Consider the following 25,131-nt stretch of genomic DNA (forward strand, 5'->3'; position numbering starts at 1 on the left):
CGAGGCTGGGCAGCACTTAACCCCGCCCCCAGCGCCCCTGAAGCCTGCAAAGCAACAGGCGACCCTGGCGAGCTGTGGAAAACGATGCTGTTCACTCACCTCAATTCCCTCAAGGTGAAGGCCGCCAAGTGCATGTCGCCTGTGTGCTGTTGTGAAACACTTCAACATGCTTTCCCGCCCACGTGGACGAATGATCCAGTGGGGGTCCAAGAGCCTGGTGGGATGGCCTTTTAATGATTTGCTGATGTATTACAATGAGCTCCCCAATGACCGTTGGCAGGAAACGTAGCTCGCCGTCGGTGGCCTGAGCGGAAGATCGCGATCTGCCTTCCGGCCGTCGTGAAACCGATCGCGCCATATTGTCTGTGCAAGCACCTATCAAGCCTGCTGCCAACGGGCACAGAAAATTCCACCCATGGTGCCTAAAAATGGACCTACATAATCAATACTTCGTCGACCAGGCCACTCCCACGGATGCAGTGGAGCTGAAAAGGGCAATTTCTGTTGTTGCTGACACTGGAGACAGTGCTTGACCATGCTTTCAATGTCACTGTCTATACCTGGCCACCTGACATAGCTTCGTGCAAGCATCTTCATCTTCAATGTGCCTGTAAAGCTCTGTCAAGAGTGGTTCTCTTCCTTGCGAAGGGACGATGACTCTTGATTCCCACAACATGATTCCACCTTGACAAGTTAACTCTGTTTTACGGGCATGGGATGGTCTTATTTCTTCAGACACTGGTGAATTCGACCATCTTTGCAATACCAGGTCTCAGACTTGACAAAATTGGATCCCGGTTTGTCCAATGCCTTATTTGCTTTACACATACTGATGAAGAGTCCAAGAAATTCAGCACAAGCATAACTTCTTGTGGCGCTGGAGAATGTACAATGCCACCTGGTAACGGAAGATAACTGAGTGTGTCTGTATTTGCAATATGCACACCAGGATAGTACATAAAGGTGTACTCATATGCTGATAATATCAAAGCCCAACGTTGAATCCTTGCTGAGGTTATTGGCGGAACGGCTTTATCCTCACTAAATAAACCCATTAGCGGTTTATGGTCCGACACTATGATGACATGTCATCCATGCAGATAGTGGTGGAATTTCTTCACTCCAAATATTACGGGTAAACATTCCTTATCTAGTTGTGAATAACCCTTCTCGGCTGCAGAGAGGGTTCTGGAGACATAGCCAATTGGCCTTTCAGAACCATCTTCCATCCTGAGTGAAAACACAGCTCCCACACCATAAGGAGACATCATATTAATTCTTTTGATGGGTCATAATGTACTAGTAGACATGATGAGTGTAATAGTTTTTTGACTTTTATAAAGGCTTCTTCGTGTTGCCCATTCCATGACCAACGATGGTTCTTCTTCAATAGTAAGTGTAAAGGTGCTAACATTGGTGACAAGTTTGGCAAGAAGTGACTATAAATAATTTATCATGCCCATAAAAGACTTGAGTTCAGTGACACTGGTAGGAGAGGATGCTTCTTTGATTGCCCTGACTTCCTTCTCTACTAGTTGCAGCCCTTTGGCATCCACTCGGTGACCCAAGTAAGTGACTTCTGTTCAAAAACAGAATTACCTGGAAAAACTCAGCAGGTCTGGCAGCATCGGTGGAGAAGAAAAGAGTCGACGTTTCGAGTCCACATGACCCTTCTACAGAACTGAGTATAATTAGGAGAGGGGTGAAATATAAGCTGGTTTAAGGTGGGGGGCGGGGGGGGAGAGAAGTTGAGGGTGGGGTGGTTGTAGGGACAAGCAAGCAGTGATAGGAGCAGATAATCAAAAGATGTCACAGACAAAAGGATCAAAGAGGTGTTGAAGGTGGTGATATTATCTAAGAAAAGTGCTAAATAAGAATGGATGGCAGGACACTCAAGGTACAGCTATAGTGGGGGTGGGGTGGAAAGACTGACAAGGTATTAGTTGTAGATTTAAAAATAATGGAAATAGGTGGGAAAAGAAAAATCTATATAAATTATTGAAAAAAACAAAAGGGAGGGGGAAGAAACGGGGTGGGGATGGGGGGAGGGAGTTTAAGATCTAAGTGACTTCTGTTGCTTGGAATGTATGTTTCTCTTTCTTCAATCATACAACAGCTCCCAAAAATCTTCTTAAAACCTCTTCTAGGTTGGCCAAATGTTCAGCTTCCGTTGATCCTGTGATCAGGACATATCCAGGTATGTCGCTACTCGGGGAAGCCCTTGATCCTATGGAATTGTACATGCAGATGATACACCAACGGGCGGGTGTGTATATTGGTACAGGCCCCTGTGCATGTTGATGGTTACATAGCCTCTAGATGTGCTGTCCAGCTCTAGCTGTTGGTACGCATGGCTCATGTCCAGATTGGTGCAGGATTTGCCTTCACCTAGCTTAGCGTACAAATCTTCTATGCTTGGGATAGGATATTTACCTAGTTTAGCAGCCTATTTGTGATCTCCGCAAACGTGAATAGTTTGATCTGGTTTCATCACAGGGCCTATGGGCACTGCCCATTCCGATAATTGGACTGGTGGGATGGTGCCTACCTTCTCTAAGTGGCACAATTCTGCATCCACCTTCTCCTTTAGGGAATAAGGCACAGGTCTGGCCTTAAAGAACTGGGGTGCCGCCTCCAAATCTACGTATATATTTGCTTGTAAGCCTTTTATCTTTCCCAATTCATCACGAAATACACTGTTGTATTTCCTTAACAGCTCAGGAATTCCTCCTGTTCTCACTTAAAATATTTCTGAACAGTTGAACTTCATTTTTTGTAACCAATCGTAGCCCAGAAGACTAAGTCTTTCACTTTTCACTCTGATCACTGGGAGTGGGCTGCCTGTACAGCTTTTCCCCATTCAAAGTATAATTATTACTTTCTTGCGTCAAAATGTACCACCTCGAGTCTAATCACATTGAGTACCACCTGCCTCTTTTTTTAGCCCATTCCATCAACTTCTCAATATCCTTTTGCCTCTTCCTTTTGTCCTGGGAATTGCTTACTATTTTAGTAGCAATTGCCCAATTAGGCATCACTCCTCCCTCTTGTTCTACATCTAAATCACACGGTGATCAGAAGCAGTTTCAAAACAGACTATTTGGGGCACCAGTCCAGTATCCAGCCACTCTGAGAAGCTGCCCTTAAACTCCTGCTCTTTGTTTTTTCCCTTTCAGATCAGTTTTTAGTCCAATTTGTAAGCCTCCTAATTCCTTACTCCTTTATCCTCTCTGATAGTCTCCTGTGTGGTATCTGTCAACTACTTTCTACAAGTCCAGGTCCACTGCATCTCCTCCATACGCCGTATGTGTCAGCCCCTCAAAGAGCTCTATCAGATTTGTCAAGCATGATCTTCCTTCTGTGCTGACAGCTTCAACTTATTTGTTCTTCATCACAATACTTAGTAATTTCATCTTTAATTGAAGATGACGAAATTTTCTGTATCGCAGATAACAAACCCTGTACTCATTTCTATTTCTGAGCTTTCAAATATTGTGGAGGCATACTACAAATAAATTTCTATTTTAAAAATGTAATTGTAAAATATACACACAGAAATAGGGCAGCATGATCTACATAGGATACTTTATGAACATATGTATGAAGATACAAACAAAAATGAATGAAGAATTGATGGGTACCATTTGGTCTAGAAGTGAAGGAGATCACATTGTATTGAAATGAGTTACACAGTTACAAACAAGGTGGTATTTGATCTTTTCCTGTGTATTTTTCTGCCAATCCACCATTTGTACCACCTTATATTTGAAAATAAATGAGCACACTATGAGAAGGTTTTCATTTTTTTCATGACCTGCAACGTGAATATTATGAACTGACATTCATTCAAGACAGTCATTATGGTGAAAGATTTGCATTTATATAGCATCTTTCATAACGTCAGAATGTCCCAAGGTGCTTTTGAAGAACTTTTGAAGTGCAGTCACTGTGGTAATGTTGGAGGCAATGCAGCTAATTTGCACACAGCCAACTCCCAGAAATAACAATAACCAGATAAGCTGCTAAAGGGTGGTGTAGTGGTATTGCCACTGAACTGCTAATCCTGAGACCCAGGGTAATGCTTTAGGGACCTGGGTTTGAATCCCACTACAGCAGATGATGGAATACTCAATTCATTAAATATCTGTAAAGAGAATATCATTTTTCCTAATATTACTGTGGGATACTATGACACAGGCTATTGGGGGCTGTGTGTGGTGTGTGTGTGTGTGATTGATTTAATTATACTGAAGGTAGTCAGGCTGCAAGGTTTAAATCATCAAATGGGTTAGATGTAAAAGCAGACATTTTGAATTGGAGATGGGTGAACTAGGTTGAGATCCCAGTAGATACAGTATGAATGGGAATTTGCATTAGGAGATATGTGAGGAGTGAAATGTTAGCTGTTGAATTTCAAAGAGACATAACAGGAAGTTTTACAACTGGCAAAAGTCATAGTGAGATAGTTGATGCATTGGTTTTAATTTTCTGAAACTTCTTAGATTTGGGGAAGGTTCCATGAGATTGGAAGATAGCAAATGTAACTCCATTATTCAAAAAGGGAGGGAGACAGAAAACGGGAAATTACAGCCAGTTAGTTTAACATCTGTCACAGAGAAAATGTTAGAAGCTAATATTAAAGAAGCTATAACAAGGCACTTGGACAAGTTCAAAGTAATCAGGTGGAGTCAACATGGTTTTGTGAAAGGGAAATCGTGTTTAAACAACTTATTAGAGTTCTTTGAGGAAGTAACATGTGCTGTGGATAAAAGGGAACCGGTGGATGTACTGTACTTAGATTTCCAAAAGGCATTTGATAAAGTGTCACATCAAAGGTTATTGCTGAAAATAAAAGCTCATGGTGTAGGGGGTAACATATTGGCCTGGATAGAAGATTGGCTGGCTAACAGGAAGCAGAAAGTAGGCATGAATGGGTCTTTGTCAGGTTGGCAAGGTGTAATGAGTAGTGTGCCACAGGGATCAGTGCTGGGACATCGGCCATTTATAATTTATATAAATGACTTGGATGAAGGGATGGATGGGATGGTTGCCAAATTTGCTGATGACACAAAGATAGGTAGGAAAGTATGTTGTGAAGAGGACCAAGGAGGCTACAAAAGGATATAGCTAGGTGAAATGAGTGGGCAAAGATCTGGCCAATGTGGGAAAATGTGAAATTGTCCATTTTGGCAGGAAAAATAAAAGACAAGCATATTATCAAAAAGGTGAGAAATTGCAGAGTTCTGAGACACAAAGGGATCTGGGTGTCTTAGTGCATGAGTCGCAAAAGACTTGAATGCAGGTACAGCAAGTAATTAGGAAACCAAATAGAATGTTATCATTCATTGCTAGGGAAATTGAATACAAAAGTAAGGAGGTTATGCTTCAGTTATACAGAGCACTAGTGAGACCACATCTGGAGTACTGTGTACAGTATTGGTCACCTTATTTAAGGAAGGATGTAAATGTATTACAAGCAGTTCAGAGAAGGTTTACCAGACTAATACCTGGGATGGGTGGGTTGTCTTATGAGGAAAGGCTGGACAGGCTAGGCTTGTATCCGCTGGAGTTTAGAAGAGTAGAGGCGACTTTATTGAAACATATAAGATCCCGAGGGGTCTTGACAGGGTGGATATGGAGAGGATATTTCCTCTTGTGGAAGAATCTAGAGCTAATGGTCACTGTTTAAAAATAAGGGGTCACCCAATTAATTCAGAGATGAGGTGAAATTTTTTTCTCTCAGATGGTCATGAGTCTTTGGAACTCTCTTTCCGAAAAGGCAATGGAAGCAGATTCTTTGAATATTTTTAAGGCAGAGGTGGATAGATTCTTGGCAAGCAAGGGGATGATAGGTTATCATGGGTAGGTGGATGCAGATTTGAGGTTGCTATTAGATCAGCCATGATCTTATTGAATGGTGGAGAAGGCTCGAGAGGCTGAATGGCCTACTCCTGAAGTTTATTTTTCCCAAAAGTGCTGGCCATAATGACAATATGAAAGATTTTTATATTCTGGGAAAGGTAACTTCCAAAGAAAGTTTAGAACAATGGGTTTAGAGGTAAAAGGGGAGAAAATATATTTAAGGGAAGATTGAAAACTGTATGAAGTGAGTGGCCATGTGAAATCTTGAAAGGTGGGCTGTGCGAAGGTAGACCTGTGAAAAGCAGCCTCTAGCCACCCGAGAAGTGATTCGTTGTTCCAGAAAGCAAGGTTTTGTTTTAGCCTTGGATTTCTATTGTTGAGTGAGAGAGAGAGGGAAGCCCTGTGAAATACCTCCCTTAAAGAAACAGTAGATGCCTTGTGGTAATATTACAAGATGTTTTATAGATTAAGAATCTATTTGGACTGTTGCCTGGAAAAGGGTGTTTAGTTGGGAGTCTAGCTAAGTAGAAATCTTTTGGGAAATGTTGCAAGACTAAATTGAACTGTGTAACTTTAACCATGTGTGTTTAATTTTTTTGTTAATAAATGTTTCAAATTAATATTTAAAATCTCCAAAAGTGGTAGTGGAATCTTTACATCTGACTTAAGTGCACATACCTTCTCATAATAAAAATACAAATTGCAAATTGTTGTGATAGCTTGGCCAAGTTTCCCTTTGGGATTTGGTCAACCCATCAATTGCCACCTGCCCTATCATAACAATGCCTGAGAAGGCAATCAGAGCCACAGTTTAACTTGTCATCCAAAATCAGCTCCACCCTCAGCACCGTACTGGAGTAATAGCCTGGACTATGTACTCTGGTCTCTGGAGTGGGGTTTGAACTCACAACCTTTCAACTCAGGAGCAAGCATCTTCCCAACTGAGCAACAGCTAACCCAAGCAATCAAGCTCTTCTTCTCCAGCTATAAATCACATGCGTACTTTTTTGTGGTGTTGCTGAAATTAAACTAGCATATTGCAGAGTTTTGATCTTTCATATTTTGTAATATGAACCAACATTCATTCAGGGCAGTTGTTGTGATACTTGTGATGCTATAAGTTGGAGTTTAGTGACTGAAGTCTATGTTAAATGGGTTCCTTCAATGGCCCAGTGGGTAGGAGCAGTGATCATGACACCACAATAGAAAAGATCCAGATTTGACTTGCAATCTGTGCTGACTTGGCTGGTTTCGTCTGGTGTAGTAATCACAGTTAGCTCAGCCCTGGGGAGAGAGAAACAAAATAGATTATATTTGATAAGTGTGGGTTTACATATATAATTAATTATTGGGATTTGATGGAGACAATTTGATTAGGTGGGGTGTTTGTATGAGTTTTTGCTGGGTCAGTGAGTGTTTTCTGTATTGTTGACATTCAAATGTGCAGCCTCAATGAGAGAGGTGACATATTTACAACTAGTACTGGCTGGTAATGGGAACAAGCTCCCAGCAGTTTGACTTATTTATAACCTGACAATGCATTGTAGAGCATTAACCCATAGGACACTGACAATCCATTTCAACTGCTTCAGAGGGAAGATACAACTTGTCCTTCATCACCAGCCATATGGGACACGTAGATGATTGCTCTGGAGTTCTTGGTGCTCCAAGAGGTTAAACTCTGGTCAGGTCACATGAAGTTCATGGACTATACATACCATATACTATCTGAGTGATATGAAAATACAAACATACAAAATAGGAGCAAAAGTAGGCCATTCAGCACAGTCCCCTGTGGGATGAGCTATGTTTTTCTTTAATTCATTCACAAGATGTGGTTTTCACTGGCTAGAACAACATTTATTGCCCATTCCCAATTGCCCTTGAGAAGGTGGTGGTGAGCTGCCTTCTTGAACCGCTGCAGCCCATGTGGTGTGGGTATACCCACAGTGCTGCTAGGAAGGGAGTTCCAGGATTTTGACCCAGTGACAGTGAAGAAACGGTGATTATATTTCCAAGTCAGGATGGTGAGTGATTTGGAGGGGACCTTCCAGGTGGTGGTGTTCCCCATCCATCTGTTGCCCTTGTCCTTCTAGATGGTAGTGGTCGTGGGTTTGGAAGATGCTGTCGAAGAAGCCGTCTTCCTTTGTGTTAGGTATAACCCCAACCAGTAGAGAGTTTTCCCCCTGATTCCCTTTGATTCCAGTTTTGCTAGGGCTCCTTGGTGAATTCCTGCAGTGCATCTTGTAGATGGTATACACTGCTGCTACTGTGCATCAGTGGTGGAGTGAGTGAATGTTTGTGGATGTGGTGCCAATCAAGCGGGCTGCTTTGTCCTGGATGATGTCAAGCTCCTTGACTGTTATGGGAGCTGCACTCATCCAGGCAACTGGGGGGTATTCCATCACACTCCTGACTTGTGCCTTGCAGATGGTGGGCAGGCTTTGGGGAGTCAGGAGGTGAATTACTCATCACACAATTCCTAGCCTCTGACCTGCTCTTGTAGCCATGGTATTTGTATGGCTAGTCCAGTTCAGTTCAGTTTCTGGTCAATTATAACCCCAGGATATTGATAGTGGGGGATTCGGTGATGGTAATGCCATTGAACATCAAGGGGGCGATGGTTGAATTCTTTCTTATTGAAGATGGTCATTGCCAGGCACTTGTGTGGAGTGAAAGTTACTTGCCACTTGACAGCTCAAGCCTGGATATTGTCCAGGTCTTGCTGCATTTGGACATGGACTGCTTCAGTATCTGAGGAGTCGCAAATGGTGCTGAGCATTGTGCAATCATCAGCAAACATCCCCATTTCTGACCTTAGGAAGGAAGGTCATTGATGAAGCAGCTGAAGATAGTTCGGCCATTACCCTGAGGAACTCCTGCAGTGATGTCCTGGAGAACAACCACAACCATCTTCCTTTGTGCTAGGTATGACTCCAATCAGTGGAAAGTTTTCCCCCTGATTCTCATCGATTTCAGTTTTGTTAGGGCTCCTTGATGCCACACTCGGTCAAATACTGCCTTGATGTCAAGGGCAGTCACTCTCACCTCACCTCAGGAGTTCAGCTCTATTGGCCGTGTTTGAACCAAGGTTGTAATGGGTCAGGAGCTGAGTGGCCCTGGCGGAACCCAAACTGGGCGTCAGTGAGCAGGTTATTGCTAAGCAAGTGCTGCTTGATAACACTGTTGATGGCCCTTTCCATTACTTTACTGATGATCGACAGTAGACTGGTTTGGTGGTAATCGACCAGGTTGGATTTGTCCTGCTTTTTGTGCACAGGACATATCTGACCATATAGTCGGGTAGATGTCAGTGTTGTAACTGTACTGAAACAGCTTGGCTACGGGCGCAGCAAGTTCTGGAGCACAAGTCTTCAGTGCTATTGCCAGAATATTGTCATAGCCTTTGCAGTATCCAGTGCCTTCAGCCATTTCTTGATATCAGATGGAGTAAATCAAATTGGCTGAAGACTGGCATCTGTGATGCTGGGGACCTCTGGAGGAGGCCAAGATGGATCATCCACTTGGCATTTCTGGCTGAATATTGTGGCAAATGCTTCAGCCATATCTTTTGCGCTGTGCTGGACTCTTCCATCATTGAGGATATTTGTGGAACCTCCTCCTCCAGTGAGTTGTTTAATTGTTCACCACCATTCACAACTGGATGTGGCAGGACTGCAGAGCTTAGATCTGATCCGTTGGTTGTGGGATCGCTTACCCCTGTCTATCATTTGCTGCCTATGTTGTTTGGCACAAAAGTAGTCCTGTGTTGTGGCTTCACTAGGTCATTTTTAGGAATGCCTGGTTCTGCTCTTGGCATGCCCTCCTGCAGTCTTCAATGAACCCAGGTTGATCCCCTGGCTTGATGGTAATGGTAGAATGGGGAATGTACCGGGCCATGAGGTTACAGGTTGTGTTCGAGTACAATTCTGCTGCTGCTGATGGCCCACTTTGCCTCATAGATGCCCAGTCTCGATGCCCAGTCTGTTTGCAATCTATCCCATTTAGCATGATGGTAGTGCCACACAACACGATGGAGGGTGTCCTCAATGTGAAGGTGGGACTTCGTCTCCACAATGACTGTGCGGTGATCACTCCTACCAATACTGTCATGGACAGATGCATCTGCGGCAGGCAGGTTGGTGAGGATGAGGCCAAGTATGTTTTTCCCTCTTGTTGGTTCTCTCACCGCTGGCCCCAGTCACAGCCTAGCAGCTATGTCATTTAGGACTCGGCCAGCTCGGTCAGTAGTGGTGCTACCGAACCCCTCTTGGTAATAGATATTGAAGTACCCCACCCAGAGTACGTTCTGCGCCCTTGCCACCCTCAGTGCTTCCTCAAAGTGGTGTTCAAAATGGAGGAGCGCTGATTCATCAGCTGAGGGAGGGCAGTCTGTGATAATCAGCATTTTTGACGAGATGCCTTGAGACTTCATGGGGTCCAGGGTCTGGAGTTGATGTTGAGGACTCCCTGGGCAACTCCCTCCTGACTGTATACTGCTGTGCTGCCACCTCTGCTGGGCCTGTCCTGCGTGGGATAGAACATACCCAGGGATGGTGGTGTCTGGGACATTATCTGTAAAGTATGATTCTTTGAGGGTGACTATGTTGCTTGACTAATCTGTGAGACAGCTCTCCCAATTTTGGCACTAGCCCCCAGAGGTTGGTAAGGAGGACTGAGGTCGCCATTTTCATTTCAGGTGCTCCTTTTTTGAGGTTTAATACAACCGAGTGACTTGCTCGCGTCAACTACATTGCTGTGGGCCTGGAGTCACATGTAGGTCAGACCAGGGAAGGACGACAGATTTCCAGTGAACCAGATGAGTTTTTAACAACAATCGACAATGGTTCCATGGTCATCAATAGACTTTTAATTTCATATTTTTAATTGGATTCAAATTCCACCCTCTCCTGTGGTGGGATTCTGACCCGGGTCCCCAGTGTAATACCCTGGGTCTCTGGATTGCTAGTCCAGCGACTATACCACTAGGCTTCGTTCCCCCTGCAAAGACCAGCCAGCCAGCCAGAGCCCTGAAACTTTAGAAAGAAGTGACGCAGAGGGAACCATACCAAGACACAGAAGGTGCTTAATCAGAGAAAGCAAACCTAGAGCAAATGGGTGTGACATTAAACTGCATTTCCCATGTCTGTTTTGTCATTTAGTTCTGGCCTCTTGCACATTCCCTGATTTTCTTCACTCCACAATTCATGACCAGGCCTTCAGCTGTCAGGCCCCCTAAGCTCTGGAATTACGTCCATAAACCTCTTTACCTTGTTTCCTCCTTTAAGACACTCCTAAAACCTAGCTACTGGTCATCCCCTAATGAATCATCCCGAAAACGCTTCTGTAATGCGCCTTGGGATGTTTTACTCCATTGCAGGCAATATATAACCACAAGTTGTTGTTCAGGTGGACATTACAGATCAAACGGTGTTATTGTCAGGAATCCTTACAGTCTCCTGGCTAACACTGTGTGTGCACCTCATTTATCTCATTGGTGGGTGTGAATGTGTGCAGTTCATGATTCTTATGAGACACACTGAGATGCTGTGTATAAAGGGACGCAGCTACAGAAGCCTAGGTTTTTTATGCAAGTATGTCCTTCAAAATAGGATTTATTTAACTCTGATACCAGCATGATTCATAATGATAAAGGCATGGTGTAAATGAAGCATTGTGCAAACACCTTCAACATATCCGCACAAAGTAATATACTGCGGATGCTGGAAATCTGAATCAAAAACTGAAAATGCTGGAAATACTCAGCAGGTCTGGCAGCATCGGTCCAGAGAGAAACACAGTTCACGTTTCAGGTCAATGACCTTTCATCAGAACAGGGGAATGGAGTTTCATTTTTCTTTCACATTAAGCAAATTACCAAAGAGATTTCAGTTAAAAAAAATCCACAAGTGAAACCTGGTTGCTACGATCTGATGCAAAAAGAAGCAATGTTTAGACAAGCTCCCTAGAAAGACATCTATCACCGACAATCTTGGCACATATTACTGAGACCCTACAGGGATTTGACAGTCCATTAACTATACATGTCTCTGCATTGCCGTAAAATGAGAACTGGAACAATTGCTGTCGTCAGCACCAAATGTGATCCATAAGAACTGTGTCAGCTTTTAATTCCAATGTGAAAGAACGCCAGCTCAGATATTCTGTTGTTGTAGCTCACTTCATATTGTTTCTACCACACCCCCCCAAACCCTGTATTAGAATAAGCCAATAATTGTTTGCTCTGCACATTATCTCAGCTGCCTTACATACACAATTATTTTGGTCTGCCTTCTAAAAGGCCAGTGAGCCCAGCTTGGGGAGAACTTTCCTCCCTCACACACACACTTTATCACTCAGGCTCTCTGTCAAACTAGGCCTCACTACTCTATTCCTATCTTACCACCAAGGTACTTAACCCTCACTTCCTTCCTCCCAGGCACTCTCCCTTCAGTCCCTCCTAGATACTCACTTCCTCTCACATACTCCCTCACTCCTTCCCACCCATTGTCCCCTCCCTCCCTCTCCGGGACTCACCCCCACCCTATCCCTCTTTGGGATTCTCCTCCTCACTCCCTCCCTGGGACTGTTCCCCTCAACACCTTCTTGCTACTCTCTCCTCACTCCTTTCTTCCCACTCTCCCCTCAACCCCTTCCTCCCAGATACTCTCCCCCCATTCAAACTCTCCTATCACACCTTACTTCCTACTCTCACCTTGCTCCCTCCTTCCAGGATACTCTCCCCTCATTCTTAATCCTCCCAGACATTCTCCCCTCACTTTTAATCCTTTCACTTCTTTGTCATCGCCTTTCTGACCATCAGGTTAGATGATGAAAATTTTTTTAATGCAATATTTTATGATGATCTGGATATACTGCCTGAAAGGGTGATGGGTGGAAGCGGATTCCATAGTAGGCTTCTAAGGGGAATTGGATTTCTCCTCTCTTAAAAAGGAAACATTTGCAGGGCTGCGGCGAAAGACCAGGCAGTGGGACGAACAAGATAGGTACATTGGGCCAAATTCTGTGTTGAAGGATTCTATATTTGGGTGATATTATGCTATATATTCCCTTCAACCAGTCAAGAATAGAAAAGTCTAATTGGAAGTCAACAAACACTACAGTCCAGCGACAGTATAGAAGCAGATGACCAACCAACATAAAAAAATCAGTAATGACATGGGAGCGCCCAATAATCTATAATAATACTCTTGATTATGGAGCAGGTATCTCCCACAAACCCCATTTCTGTATCATAATTTTGAGACATGCTGCAAAAAGGGTGTAAACAATTCATTGAGAAATACTGCAGTGTCAGTTTGTTAGCGAAACAATCGAGTGACTTTTTTTTTAAAAAAGGAAGATTTTTCCTTCCTTCTTCCTTCAGTAACTGAAATTTCTGAGCTCCAAAAAGGGTTTATCTTCGATGACAAAGTTTGAAAGGTCACATTTCCACAATAAGATGATCAGATTTAACCAGTGAGCTGTCTTTCACTATTTTCATTAAAGGTTTACTTCAAGGTCTCAGTCTGTCTTGAAACCCTGCGTGTTGTCTGAACATTTTTACATCCCTTCGAGCTTTCAACCACATCCATGAATTTTGAACACTCCAGTTAGAGGCTGGGAGTTCTGCGGTGAGAACCTCCTGTCTCCTCAAAGCCTGTCCACCATTTAAAGATGCAAGTCAGGAGTGTGATGGAACACTCTCCGCTTGCCTCTGTGAGTGCAGCCCTAACTACACTCAAGAAGCTCGACACCATCAGGACAAAAGCTGCTCATTTGATCAGCACCCCATCCACCACACTAATCATTCATGTCCTCCAACACTGGCATACAGTGGCAGCAGTACTATTTACAAGATACAAAGCAGCTCACCAAGCCTCTTTCAACAGCACATTCCAAACTCTCAACCTCTAGCATCTAGCGGTGAAAGACCAGGGAGTGGGACTAACAGGATAGCAGAAAGGGCAGCAGGTACACAGGAAGAACCTGCAAGTTCCCCTCAAAACCATACACCCTCCTGATCTAGAACTATATCCCTGTTCCTTTACTGTTGCCAGGTCAAAATCCTGAAACTCCCTCCCTAACAGCTACACCTGAGTGTACCTACACCACATGGACTGCAGTGGTTCATCACCACCTTCTCAAAGGTAATTAAGGATGGGCAACAAATGTTGGCTTTGCACATTTGTAAAAAGAAAAATCACCCCCGAATCTTCTATATTCAAGAAACTGGTTCATGTCACATGCAATATTTGTTTATGGAAATAAAAAGGTTGCACAAGTCAGCAAACTCAATAAAAATGTACTAAAGGGCACATTTTGCACTCAAAATCCTGACACATGTTGGGTGTGCTTTTTGGGTGATTACAAATCCTCAACCTACGATTTTTCATGGCCTCTGATGTGCAATTCTCAAATATGCACCGTCAATGTATGCCAAGAGTACAGCAGAATTTCTTAACATGACAGAGACCACTGACAATATGTAAAGCACCAGAGTTGCTGGCAGGTTGGAGACGAGGCTAATTGGTGGTGATGTGATTGGAGACGGTGCCTGATGGTTCAATGTAGCAACGTGGGGCCTGTTCTTATGCTCCACTCCATATAGACTTGCTGGACTCTGCTCTTCCCAATAAACCAGATTCCAGCAGTCCAAATACTGCCTAATCTCTGCCTCTTCACTGTAACAACTTTCCTTCCCACACCCTCTAGACCCCAGGCTTTCTTTCTCAGACTTCAACTCCACGCTGCAGATCCTGAGGACAAATCTGTGCTCACAAACATCTAGACCATAGTTTCCAAGTGTTCTCCAATCCTAGGACTATGTCTAATGTTGCAATTCTCTAAAACCACTTTTGCCAGTTCTCCCACATCACCTCGTCCAGTGTTTCCAGCTCCTAACACACCCTAAGAATACTGATACCCCATTCCAAGGAGACCATAGACCCCATCCCAGAGCTCACACAGCTGACCCAATGTTGATAAGTCATCACCCTTGTTAATAACACTTGCTGTAACATCACTGCTCTCATAAAGCCTTTTGAGCTACTGCAAACAACTTCATGATTTGCATCAAAAAAAAAGCTCCAGGTAATATTGTCAGCACCAAATGGCAGTGGATCTCTCACCACCATCACCAGCTGAAGTGAAAGTCTTCCACAACCATGAACTTTATTTTGATGTAGCATTATTTCAATGGATGTTGTAACAACAGACTCCGATGACAATGATGTTTCCGTCCCATTTTTGATTTTCTGCAGAGAAGCATCTGGCCCCCAGTTAATCCATTTCCCAAATGCTCAAGGAGAATTGGCAGCTGTGAACTTGTGTGATTTGGTGACAGCAATGATACTCCAGCACACTAAGGTGCGTCAGGGTAACCCTCCCCTCTTCACCCCACAAAACAGAACTGCCCACATATTGCCAGTAAATGTTGTAAGGTCACAATTCCCTATATCACCAGAAATTAATAGGTTTAATGAATTCAGAGTACTGACATTTTATCAAAGCTTATTTATTGTTATTTAAGAGTCAGATACACGAAGTTGCATTTTCCAAATGGTGGGAAGAAGTTGCTTCATGTTGTCTCCGTAACCTAATCACTTACGTTACAAAAGGCACATTAAAAGCTTGTAAATTTACTTGTACAAATTCAGATTTTACGAAGATGTCATTTTGTTACCCAACAAGAGCTTAGTCCACACAAGTCTTTATAGTGCAATGTTCTAATGCTCCCAATCTTACATTACACTAATTTAGATATTAAATTTGTGTCACGCACTCCTCATTTGGGCATCACCATTCTAAGCAACATACCTGCAGCTGGATGCTTCTACCACTAGATGGAGTTTAATAGGCTGCAGATACCCACACCTATATCAATAATGTGCTTTATTCCAACCTATCCAGTAGGTCCTACACCTCCATGTTCCTACCCCATTCTTTTCCTAAAACCCTGCAACATCTTTCTCTTTCAAGTATCTATGTAATTTCCTTTTGAAGGTTACTACTTAATCTGCTTCAAATGCCCTTCAGGGAGTGCCTGCCAGATCCACGCTGCGTAAAAATAATTCTCATCTCCCTTCTGGTTCTTTCACCAACTCTCTTAAATCCATTTCCTCTGGTTACCAACCCTCCTGTCACTGGAAACAGTTCCCTCCTTATTTGCTCTATGCACACCCATCATAATTTTAAACACCTCTATTAAATCTCTCCTTATCCATCTCTGCTCAGAATAAGAAAAAAAATCCCAGTTTCTCTAGTCTCTGCGTAACTGAAGCCCATCGTCCCTGGTATTCTGGTGAGTCTCCTCTGCACCCTCTCCAAGGCCGTGTCATGTTTCCTAAAATGTGACATCCAGAAATACTCGAAATTCCAACTGAGGCTGAAGCAGTGATTTTTAAAGTTTAGCAACTTTGTTGCTTTTGTATTTTATTAATAAGGCCAATTATCCTGTATACTTAAAAAAGCCTTTTAACTTGCCCAGCCACTTTCAAGGTAGCTCTTTTGATATTCAAAATTTTATGAAATATGGCATAGATTCATCAAATTTTTTTTTAAAACTTTAATAAACTGAACTCTCATTTTCTCTGAGTTTTATTCTTTTATCCACTTTGGTGGAAGTACAGCTGTCACCCACTTGGATTGAGATTTAGATCAGACATTTGAGGCAAAGAATTGAGGTCAGGAAACAGCTCCTGATGGGCACTTCATCTCTGTACTTTTGGCATCCAACCAGTCAATATTCTTGCAAATATTTCTCCTTTATTTTTCTCAAACTCCTAATAGGTTAGCCTTCAAACTTAAGTCATCCTACATGCCCACCATATTGAAATCCAGGACTCAAAACTTTGTAACTAGACTTTGATACTCCATCTAGGGGCTTTTAAAACCCAAACCTAGCATCACCTAATGAACCTCCCGATTTATCTTGTCACCTCTGTTGGCCCACTTCGTGCCCTGAGCCAGAGGGGTCAGAAGCCTTTCACTCGGGTCTTTCCATCTTAAATTATTGCGTGAAAGGAGTTAATAGATTGTCCAAAAATTAGAGATTTAACATGATGGAAAGATTTATCTGTGAAGTCTCATTTCACTTTGTGTTGTTTAATATGAAGGTAAAATTAGACTCAGTGAAGTGCACGCACTTTAGAAAATTTGGTAAAACATTGACTTATCAAAGTGGCAAAGTAACTAAGACAAGGGCTGGATCATGCAGTGCACTTCAATGTATACGCCTTTCCAAAAGGAGGCCAATCTTGAGTGAAAGACAGTGACTTTGATATAAATGTAAATGTTTCCCTTCTAACACAGTTATCTCGGTAGCTTGTGGAGGTATAGGTGACAATAAATGCAGCCCGGGTGACACAGCTAATCTAAGCAACAATGAATATGTATCTCACCCTGTGGATGATAAAGTGTGCACAGATTTTCAGCAATTTTCCACAAACATTAAAGTGCACATAATCATTGTTGCTATTTAATTACATTTTAAGATAAATTCCTTTTTAAAGAAGCTGTTTGAAGGTTTTCATGGTGAGAGCGGTAACAGAGTAAGCTAACTTTATGTCTTGAAAAATTTGTTCTGAAAAGAGCAGTTGTTACCTTAAGAGTTCCTTAGAAGAACTGGTGGGCCTCAATCCAATACTGCAACTCTAGATATATCCATCACGCAGTGGCATATAAGGATATGTCTGGGGGAGGGGTGGGCCTTATCTATCAACACCACACTCTCTCAAGACAGCAGCCTTGTCATCAGTGGCACCTGACCACCCTTGCTCAAGAAGCACATTATCATCCATTCTGCACTGTTGACCAAGCAGCAGCAAGAATGTTATCATGTACCAACCTATTACTAACATAATATCCTGGTCAATCAGCAGTAAGATCCTATCCATATTCCCATCCTCCACTGTTACCTATTCCAGTCATTCCTCCAAGCAACAGGCAGGCACACTCCCGAAACGTCGAGGCTAACCAGCTCTTCTAAGGAACTCTCTTTAAAGGTAATAAATGCTCTTTTCAGAGCAAATTTTATATAGTGTAACCGCGAAATCTTCTTACTCAAAGTTCAGGCATTTCTCTTGCTGTTTTGTGCTGCTTTCTTCCATTTCCCATGGCTAACTACAGGGTTGCCATGTCCCAGTACTGTGGCTTCAAATCAAGCTGAGCTCTCAAATAGTTTTCAGTATTCAAATGAGGTGAGATTAAAATATTTTATTGCATTTTTGACCAATCACAGAAATATTTTCATCGTGTCGTAAATAGCATTGCCCAGGGTTGTAAGACCAATAGGCATTGCAACAAATTTATAGTCAAGAGACAAACTAAGCCTTCCTCATCTTACTTTAACTTAAAAAACATTAATATTTTGCATTACTTCAGGCAAACAAAATTCCATTACATCTATCCATGTACTAAATCCCACTTTTTATTAGCTGGCAAGTACCCTGGATATAGGAATTACAACAAAGGATGGAATAGGACATTATAAATCCTCCAGCACAGTTTGCAAATCATTGGGGGGAAAACATGAAATGCATTTTCCTACGAACAATGACAAATGCTACCCAATGAAAGTTTTAAAGGCAGTCTGCGTGAATATTTATGCATTAGTATCACCTACATGAATAATTATTGAAGGATGCTTAAAAAGTAGATAGTATAAAGCAGTTGTACTACTGCAGATTGTCAATAGCTACATTAATCAATTTTATGTTTCTAAACAACATTGAGTGAATGGTAATTTCATAAATACATATAAAAATTTGTTTTGTTGCATTGCATTTTTAGATATCTCTCAAGTTTTAACCTTTAGCCTGCTGAAAACCTATTTAAATACACAATAGAAATCTGCACACAGCAAGCTGACTTTCAATTAATGAATGTTGTTTTCACTGGTTTCAACTTAAAAAATGTTAGAAACAAAAAAAAAAGCAGATGTCAGTCAACTTCAGGAGCCCTGCAAGCTCCATGTTCAGAGCAAGAATGAGGTGTAAGCATCATCTTAAATACAACCGTCTCGATTGATTTAAAATACCTTTGTACAGCAAGTCTTGTATAAACAATAGACTTCATACAGTATTTTTCTACCAGCAAGTATTAAAAACAAATCAGTTTGCTGTTAATGTTTATTTACAAGTGTACATACAACATGAAGAAAAACACTGATATATCCAAGCCTGTTTGTGTAAATAGTAGTGTAACAATATGCACTTTTCAGTTTAAAGTTTACAATCAACTACTTCCAACTGACATTCACGCTACATGAAGAATGAATGCTGGCAAATGATTATTCACTGCCCATGTCAAGAAATACAATATACAATTTGAAAAATATGAATTGCTTTTAAGTTTTTTTTATGCCGAAGTGAAGCTGTTTGCAAAACGGTCAGAGTTCAATATAAGTGAGGAAAGAAAAAGGAAGTCTCTGACCATCTGTAGAACTGGTAAAAAGGCATAGTTTTTATTTAAAGGGAAAGTGGCAGTATGCCTCTTCAAGTGGAGCAGTTTCATCGGCAACTTCAGGGCTCACATTACGGAGCATGAAGACTTTGCTTGCTGACAACCTCCATCTGCCCTTTCAGCCTCCATAATTATTCGCTTAAAGACTTCAACTGCTGTCTGCAAAGTAAATAGAGGACAATTAAATGAATGACTTTTTTTTTGCCAGGACAGCATGAATTTTGTAAGACATTCAAATATTTTGAGAGTCAATACATATCAACTAGGATTTGATGTGTTTCCATTTTTACCTCTATTCAGAAACTTCCCTTCTGCTCATTGCCCAAGATCACAAATAGAAACATAGAAACTCGGTGCAGGAGTACGGCATTGGGCCCTTCGAGCCTGCTCCGCCATTCAAGATGGTCACAGCTGATTCTCTATCTCAACGCCATATTCCCACTTGCTCTCCATACACCTTGATGCCCCTAACATCCAATAATTTATCAATTTCTTTTTTGAACATACTCAGTGACCCAGCCTCCACAGCCTTCTGTGGTAGAGAATTCCACAGGTTGAGCACCCTCCGGGTGAAGAAATTTTCCTCATTTCAGTCCTAAATGGCCTGCCCTGTATCCTAAGACTGTGGCCCCTGGTTCTAGACTCCCCAACCAGAGGAAACATCCTACCTGCATCTAGTCTGTCTAGCCCTGTTAGAATTTTATACGTTTCAATCAGATCCTCCCTCATTCTTCTAAACTCTAGTGAATAGAGAACCAATCTCTCCTCATACGACAGTCCTGCCATTCCCGGTATCAGCCTAGTGAACCTTCGCTGCACTCCCTCTATGGCAAGTATATCCTTTCTTAGGTAGGGAGACCAAAACTGCGTGCGATACTCCAGGTGTGATCTCATCAAGGCCCTGAATAACCCCAGTAAGGTATCCCTACTTCTGAAGTCAAATCCTCTTGTAATGAATACCATTTGCCATCCTAATTGCTTGCTGCATCTGCCTATTTACTTTCATTGACTGGTTACAAGGACACCCAGGTCCCTTTGTACATCCACATTTCCCAATATATCTCTGTTTAAATAATACTCTGCCTTTCTGTTTTTCACACCGAAGCGTATAACTTCACATTTATTCACATTATACTGCACCTGCCATGTGTTTGCCCACACACAACTTGTCTAAATCACCCTAAAGCCTCCTTGCATTCTCCTTACAACCCCGCCCAATTTTATGTCATCAGCAAACTTGGAAATATTGCATTTGGTTCCCTCATCCAAGTCATTTATATATATCATGAATAGCGGGGCCTAAACACTAATCCCTGCAGTACACCACTAGTCACCGCCTGCCACCCAGAAAAAGACCCATTTATTCCCGCACACTGTTTCCGGTCTGTCAACCAATTCTCAATCCATGCCAGTGTATTACCCCCGATCCTTTAATTTTGCCCAATAGCCTATGTGGGACTTCATCAAAAGCCTTCTTGAAATCCAAATACACCACATCCACAGGTTCTCTCCCTTATCGATTCTATTAGTTACATCCTCAAAAATCTCCAGTAGATTAGTTAAACATGATTTCCCTTTCATAAACCCATGTTGACTTTGTCTAATCCCATTAATGCTTTCCAAGTTCTGTTACCACATCTTTTATAACAGAGTCTAGCAGTTTCTCCACTACTTATGTTAGGCTAACTGGTCTGTAATTGTTTTACCCCTCCCTCCTTTTTTTAAATAGTGGGGTTACATTTGCCACCCTCCAATCTGTAGGAACTGCTCCAGAGTCTATAGAATTTTGGAACATGACCAGCAATGCATCCAATGTTTCCAGGGCCACTTCCTTTAGTACTCTGGGATGTAGATAATCAGGCCCTGGGAATTTTTCAGCCTTTAACCCCATTAATTTCTCTAGCACCATTTTTTTTTCTACTAATACTAATTTTCTTCAATTCCTCCCTCTCACTAAACCCTTGGTTCCCTAAACTTTTCTGGGAAATTATGTGTGTCCTCTTTTGTGAAGACAAAACCAAAATGTGTTCAATTCTTCTGCCATTTCTTTGTTCCCCATTATAATTTCCCCCATTTCTGACAGTAAGGGACCTAAGTTTGTCTTCACTAGTCTTTCTCTCTTCACATATTTATAGAAGATTTTAGTCAGTTTTTACGTTCCTTGCAAGTTTCCTCTCATACTCCGTTTTCCCTTTCTTGATCAATCTTTTTGTCCGCTTTTGCTGAATTCTAAACTGCTCCCAATTCTCAGGCTTGCTGCTTTTTCTGGTAACTTTATGTCTCTCCCCTTGGGGTCTAATACTATCCCTCATTTCTTTTGAAAGCCATGGCTGAGCCACCTTTCCTGTTTTATTTTTGCGCCAGATAGGAATGAATAATTGTTGCAATTCATGCATTCGTTCCTTAATTATTAGCCATTGCCTATCCACTGTCAACCCTTTCAGTAAAGTTCCCCAATCCATCACTGCCAACTCACGCCCCATACCCTCGTAGTTCCCTTTATTTAGATTCAGGACCCTAGTTTTGGAATCAACTTCTTCATTCTCCATTCTAATGAACAATTCTATCATTTTATGGTTGCTCTTCCCCAAGATTGTTAATTAATCTTTTCTCATTGCACAATATCCAGTTTAGGATAGCCTGCTCTCCAGTTGGTTCCTCAATGTATTGGTCCAAAAGGCCATCATGTACACACTCCAGGAAATCCTCCTCCACAGTGTTATTGCTAGTTTGGTTTGTCCAATCAATATGTAGATTAAAGTCACCCATGATTACAGTTGTACCCTTACTGCATGCACCTCTAATTTCCTGCTTAATGCCTTCCCTTACATCCCCATTACTGTTTGAGGGCCTATAGAGAACCCCCACCAATGTTTTCTGCCCCTTGGTGTTTCTTATTCTCCACCCAAACAGGTTCCACATCATAGATAAAAGCAAAATACTGCAGATGCTGGAAATCTGAAACAAAAACAAAAAACAAAAATGGCTGGAAAAACTCAGCAGGCCTGATAGCATCTGCGGAGAGGAATACAGTTAACGTTTCGAGTCTGTATGACTCTTCTGATGAAGAGTCACAGATAGTCACCTGATATATCATGTTATTTCTACTCTCGCTAGCACGTGGCGCTGGTAGTAATCCTGAGATTACTACCTTTGAGGTTCTACTTTTTAATTTACATGCTAACTCCCTATATTCAGCTTGTAGGACCTCATCCTTTTTTAACCTATGTCATTGGTAACAATATGTACCACGACCACTGGCTGTTCACCCTCCCCCTTCACAATGCCCTGCCCTCAAATAAACTCTCAATCCCCACGAACCCAAGAATCAACCAGGAATACGCACTACGTTAATTTGCCCACTGAATTGAAAAGTGTACCATCAAATTCACCTGCTCTTTGGGACAGAAGAAATAATCAAACCAAGTTACTTCCGGCCATCAATTAAGTTTATTAGTAGCTGTAAGGGAAAATTGATAGACTTCCTTGGATAAAGAACGTTTAATCCGTATCTCTTCAAATGAAAAAACAACAACAAAAGCAACGCTATGCTAACTAAACCCGGACCACTGTCTCCAACATTAAACATCTGTCAGACTTTGTCGAATGATCATGGAAGTCTGTGTACATCTGTCACTTAGACAACTTAGAATCAGAAAGAGATACCCAAAGATACATGCTATTGGCTGGTCACTAAGGTTAGTTGACCCTTTGCCAGTAACATCCTGTGGAATATGCCCTCTGCCTCAGGCTCTCAATCATGCATATAGCAAGTTTCATACGTCTTTCGTCACTTAAATGGTGCCAGCGGTTTCAATCAGACAGCCTTGTAATAGACTTGAGACTCAAATCCATTCACACCCGAAGCCAAGCACCTTTATTGACTTACTTCAGAACCAGTTAGCAACAGATATGCACAGACTCTGCAGGAGCACTCACTTCCCAGTAATGTTCCTTGATAATTCAAATAGGTACTAGGCAGAGTTAAATTTGGAATCTACTGGAAGCATAAAGAGGCCTTAAACACATCAGCTTTTTCAATGTAAAAAAATACAACAAAGTTATAAGACAATATACTGTGTAGATTTCTGATGTCACACCCTGTTCTGATTTGGACATATAATCACTGTTCATTCATCTTCATTGGGTTGAAATTCTGGAATTCCCTACATAACACTGTAGGAGCACTATCATTACAAGAGTGCAGCAGTTCAAGAAGGTGATCTTCAAAGGACAGCTAGGAATATCTAATAAATGTGGCCTTGCCAGCACTGCCCAGGTCCCAAAAAATAAATTAAAATACAAATCTGTTTTTTGGGAAGTTACTAGAGCAAAAGAACAAGTTTCTACAACCTCTTCTGTCACTGTTTGTGTCTGCATTATGAATTATCCTGTGCATTTTAAAACATTTCCACATCAGGTGCTGTGGAGTACCCAACACATTTTAACATAAAAGACAAGTGCTTTTGACAACTTCAGGATATCCCCAAGTGCTTTACAACCAATGAAGCACTTTAGAAACACAGCAGTCAATTTTTGCACAGCAAGTTCCCACAATCAGCAATATGAAAATTGACACATGATCTGTTTTGAGATGTTGGCTGGGACTCCACTGCTAGTCTTCAAAATAGGGTGTGGGATCTCTTACATTTGCCCATGAGGGCAAATGGAGCCACTGTTTCATGTTTCATCTGTTCAACAGTGCAGCTCTCCCTCAGTACTGCATTGGAGTGTCAGCCTACATTATGCACTCAATTTTTTTGGAGTGAGACTTAAAACAACGACATTCTGTACCGGACTAAGAGTTTTTCCCTCTGAGTCACGTACTGTGATCAGCACAGAATTTCAATTCACCAATGATATCCTGGGGGTATCATGGTTCCAGGCTATCTAAATATGAAACTTCAAACAGCCAATTTTCTGAATTCTATGACATGACTCAAAACAAAACCAGTTCCTTGCCCATTTTTAACAATATTACCCACCTGTCTGTAATTTTGGCGCAGGGGGTGGAGGAGTGGTAATGTCACTGGACTAGTAATCCAGAGGGCCAGGCTAAAGCTATGGGGAGAGGGGGTTCAAATCCCAAATCATCAATGACCTTCCATCATAAGGTCAGAAGTGGGGATGTTTGCTGATGATTGCACAATGTTCACACCATTCACGACTCCTCTGACACTGAAGCAGTCTATGTCCAATTGCAGCAAGGCCTGGACAATATCCAGGCTTGGGCTGACAAGCGGCAAGTAACGTGTGCGCCACACAATGTCAGGCAATCATCATCTCCAGCGAGAGAGAATCTAACCATCATCCCTTGACATTCAATGGCATTACCATCACTGAATCCACTATTATCAACATATACCATTGACCAGAAACTGAACTTGACTAGCCATATAGATACTGTGGCTACAACAGCAGGTCAAAGACTAGGAATCGTGCGGCGAGTAAATCACCTCCTGACTCCCCAAAGCCTGTCCACCAACTACAAGGCACAAGTCAGGAGTGTGATGGAATACTCTCCACTTGCCTGCATGAATGCAGCTTCAACAACACTCAAAAAGCATGACACCATCCAGGACAAAGTAGCCCGTTTGATTGTTTGTGAAAGGGATGCCATTCACTTCCTCTACCGGCGAAGAACAGTGGCAGCAGTGTTGTTCCTTAGACAGCGCCTTCCAAATCCACGACCACTACCATCCAGAAGGACAAGGGTTGCAGATACATGGGAACGCCACCACCTGGAAGTTCCCCTCCGAGTCACTCACCATCCTGACTTGTTAATATATCACCGTTCCTTCACTG

The 25,131-nt window shown here is 42.1% G+C and overlaps 1 protein-coding gene across 1 annotated transcript in view; it reads right to left on the bottom strand.

Annotated features, from left to right (window-relative positions):
- Positions 1-18,063: 18,063 nt before the first annotated feature.
- rheb (Ras homolog, mTORC1 binding) overlaps positions 18,064-25,131 on the bottom strand; it is a 105,922-nt gene continuing 98,854 nt past the window's right edge. Inside the window, exon 8 of the mRNA XM_078536876.1 lies at positions 18,064-19,485. Coding sequence (XP_078393002.1) covers positions 19,393-19,485 — 93 coding nt within the window. The 3' untranslated portion in view covers positions 18,064-19,392. The remainder of the gene's footprint in view (positions 19,486-25,131) is intronic.

Source organism: Cetorhinus maximus, chromosome 3 (assembly GCF_964194155.1).
Source record: "Cetorhinus maximus chromosome 3, sCetMax3.hap1.1, whole genome shotgun sequence".
NCBI lineage: Eukaryota > Metazoa > Chordata > Chondrichthyes > Lamniformes > Cetorhinidae > Cetorhinus > Cetorhinus maximus.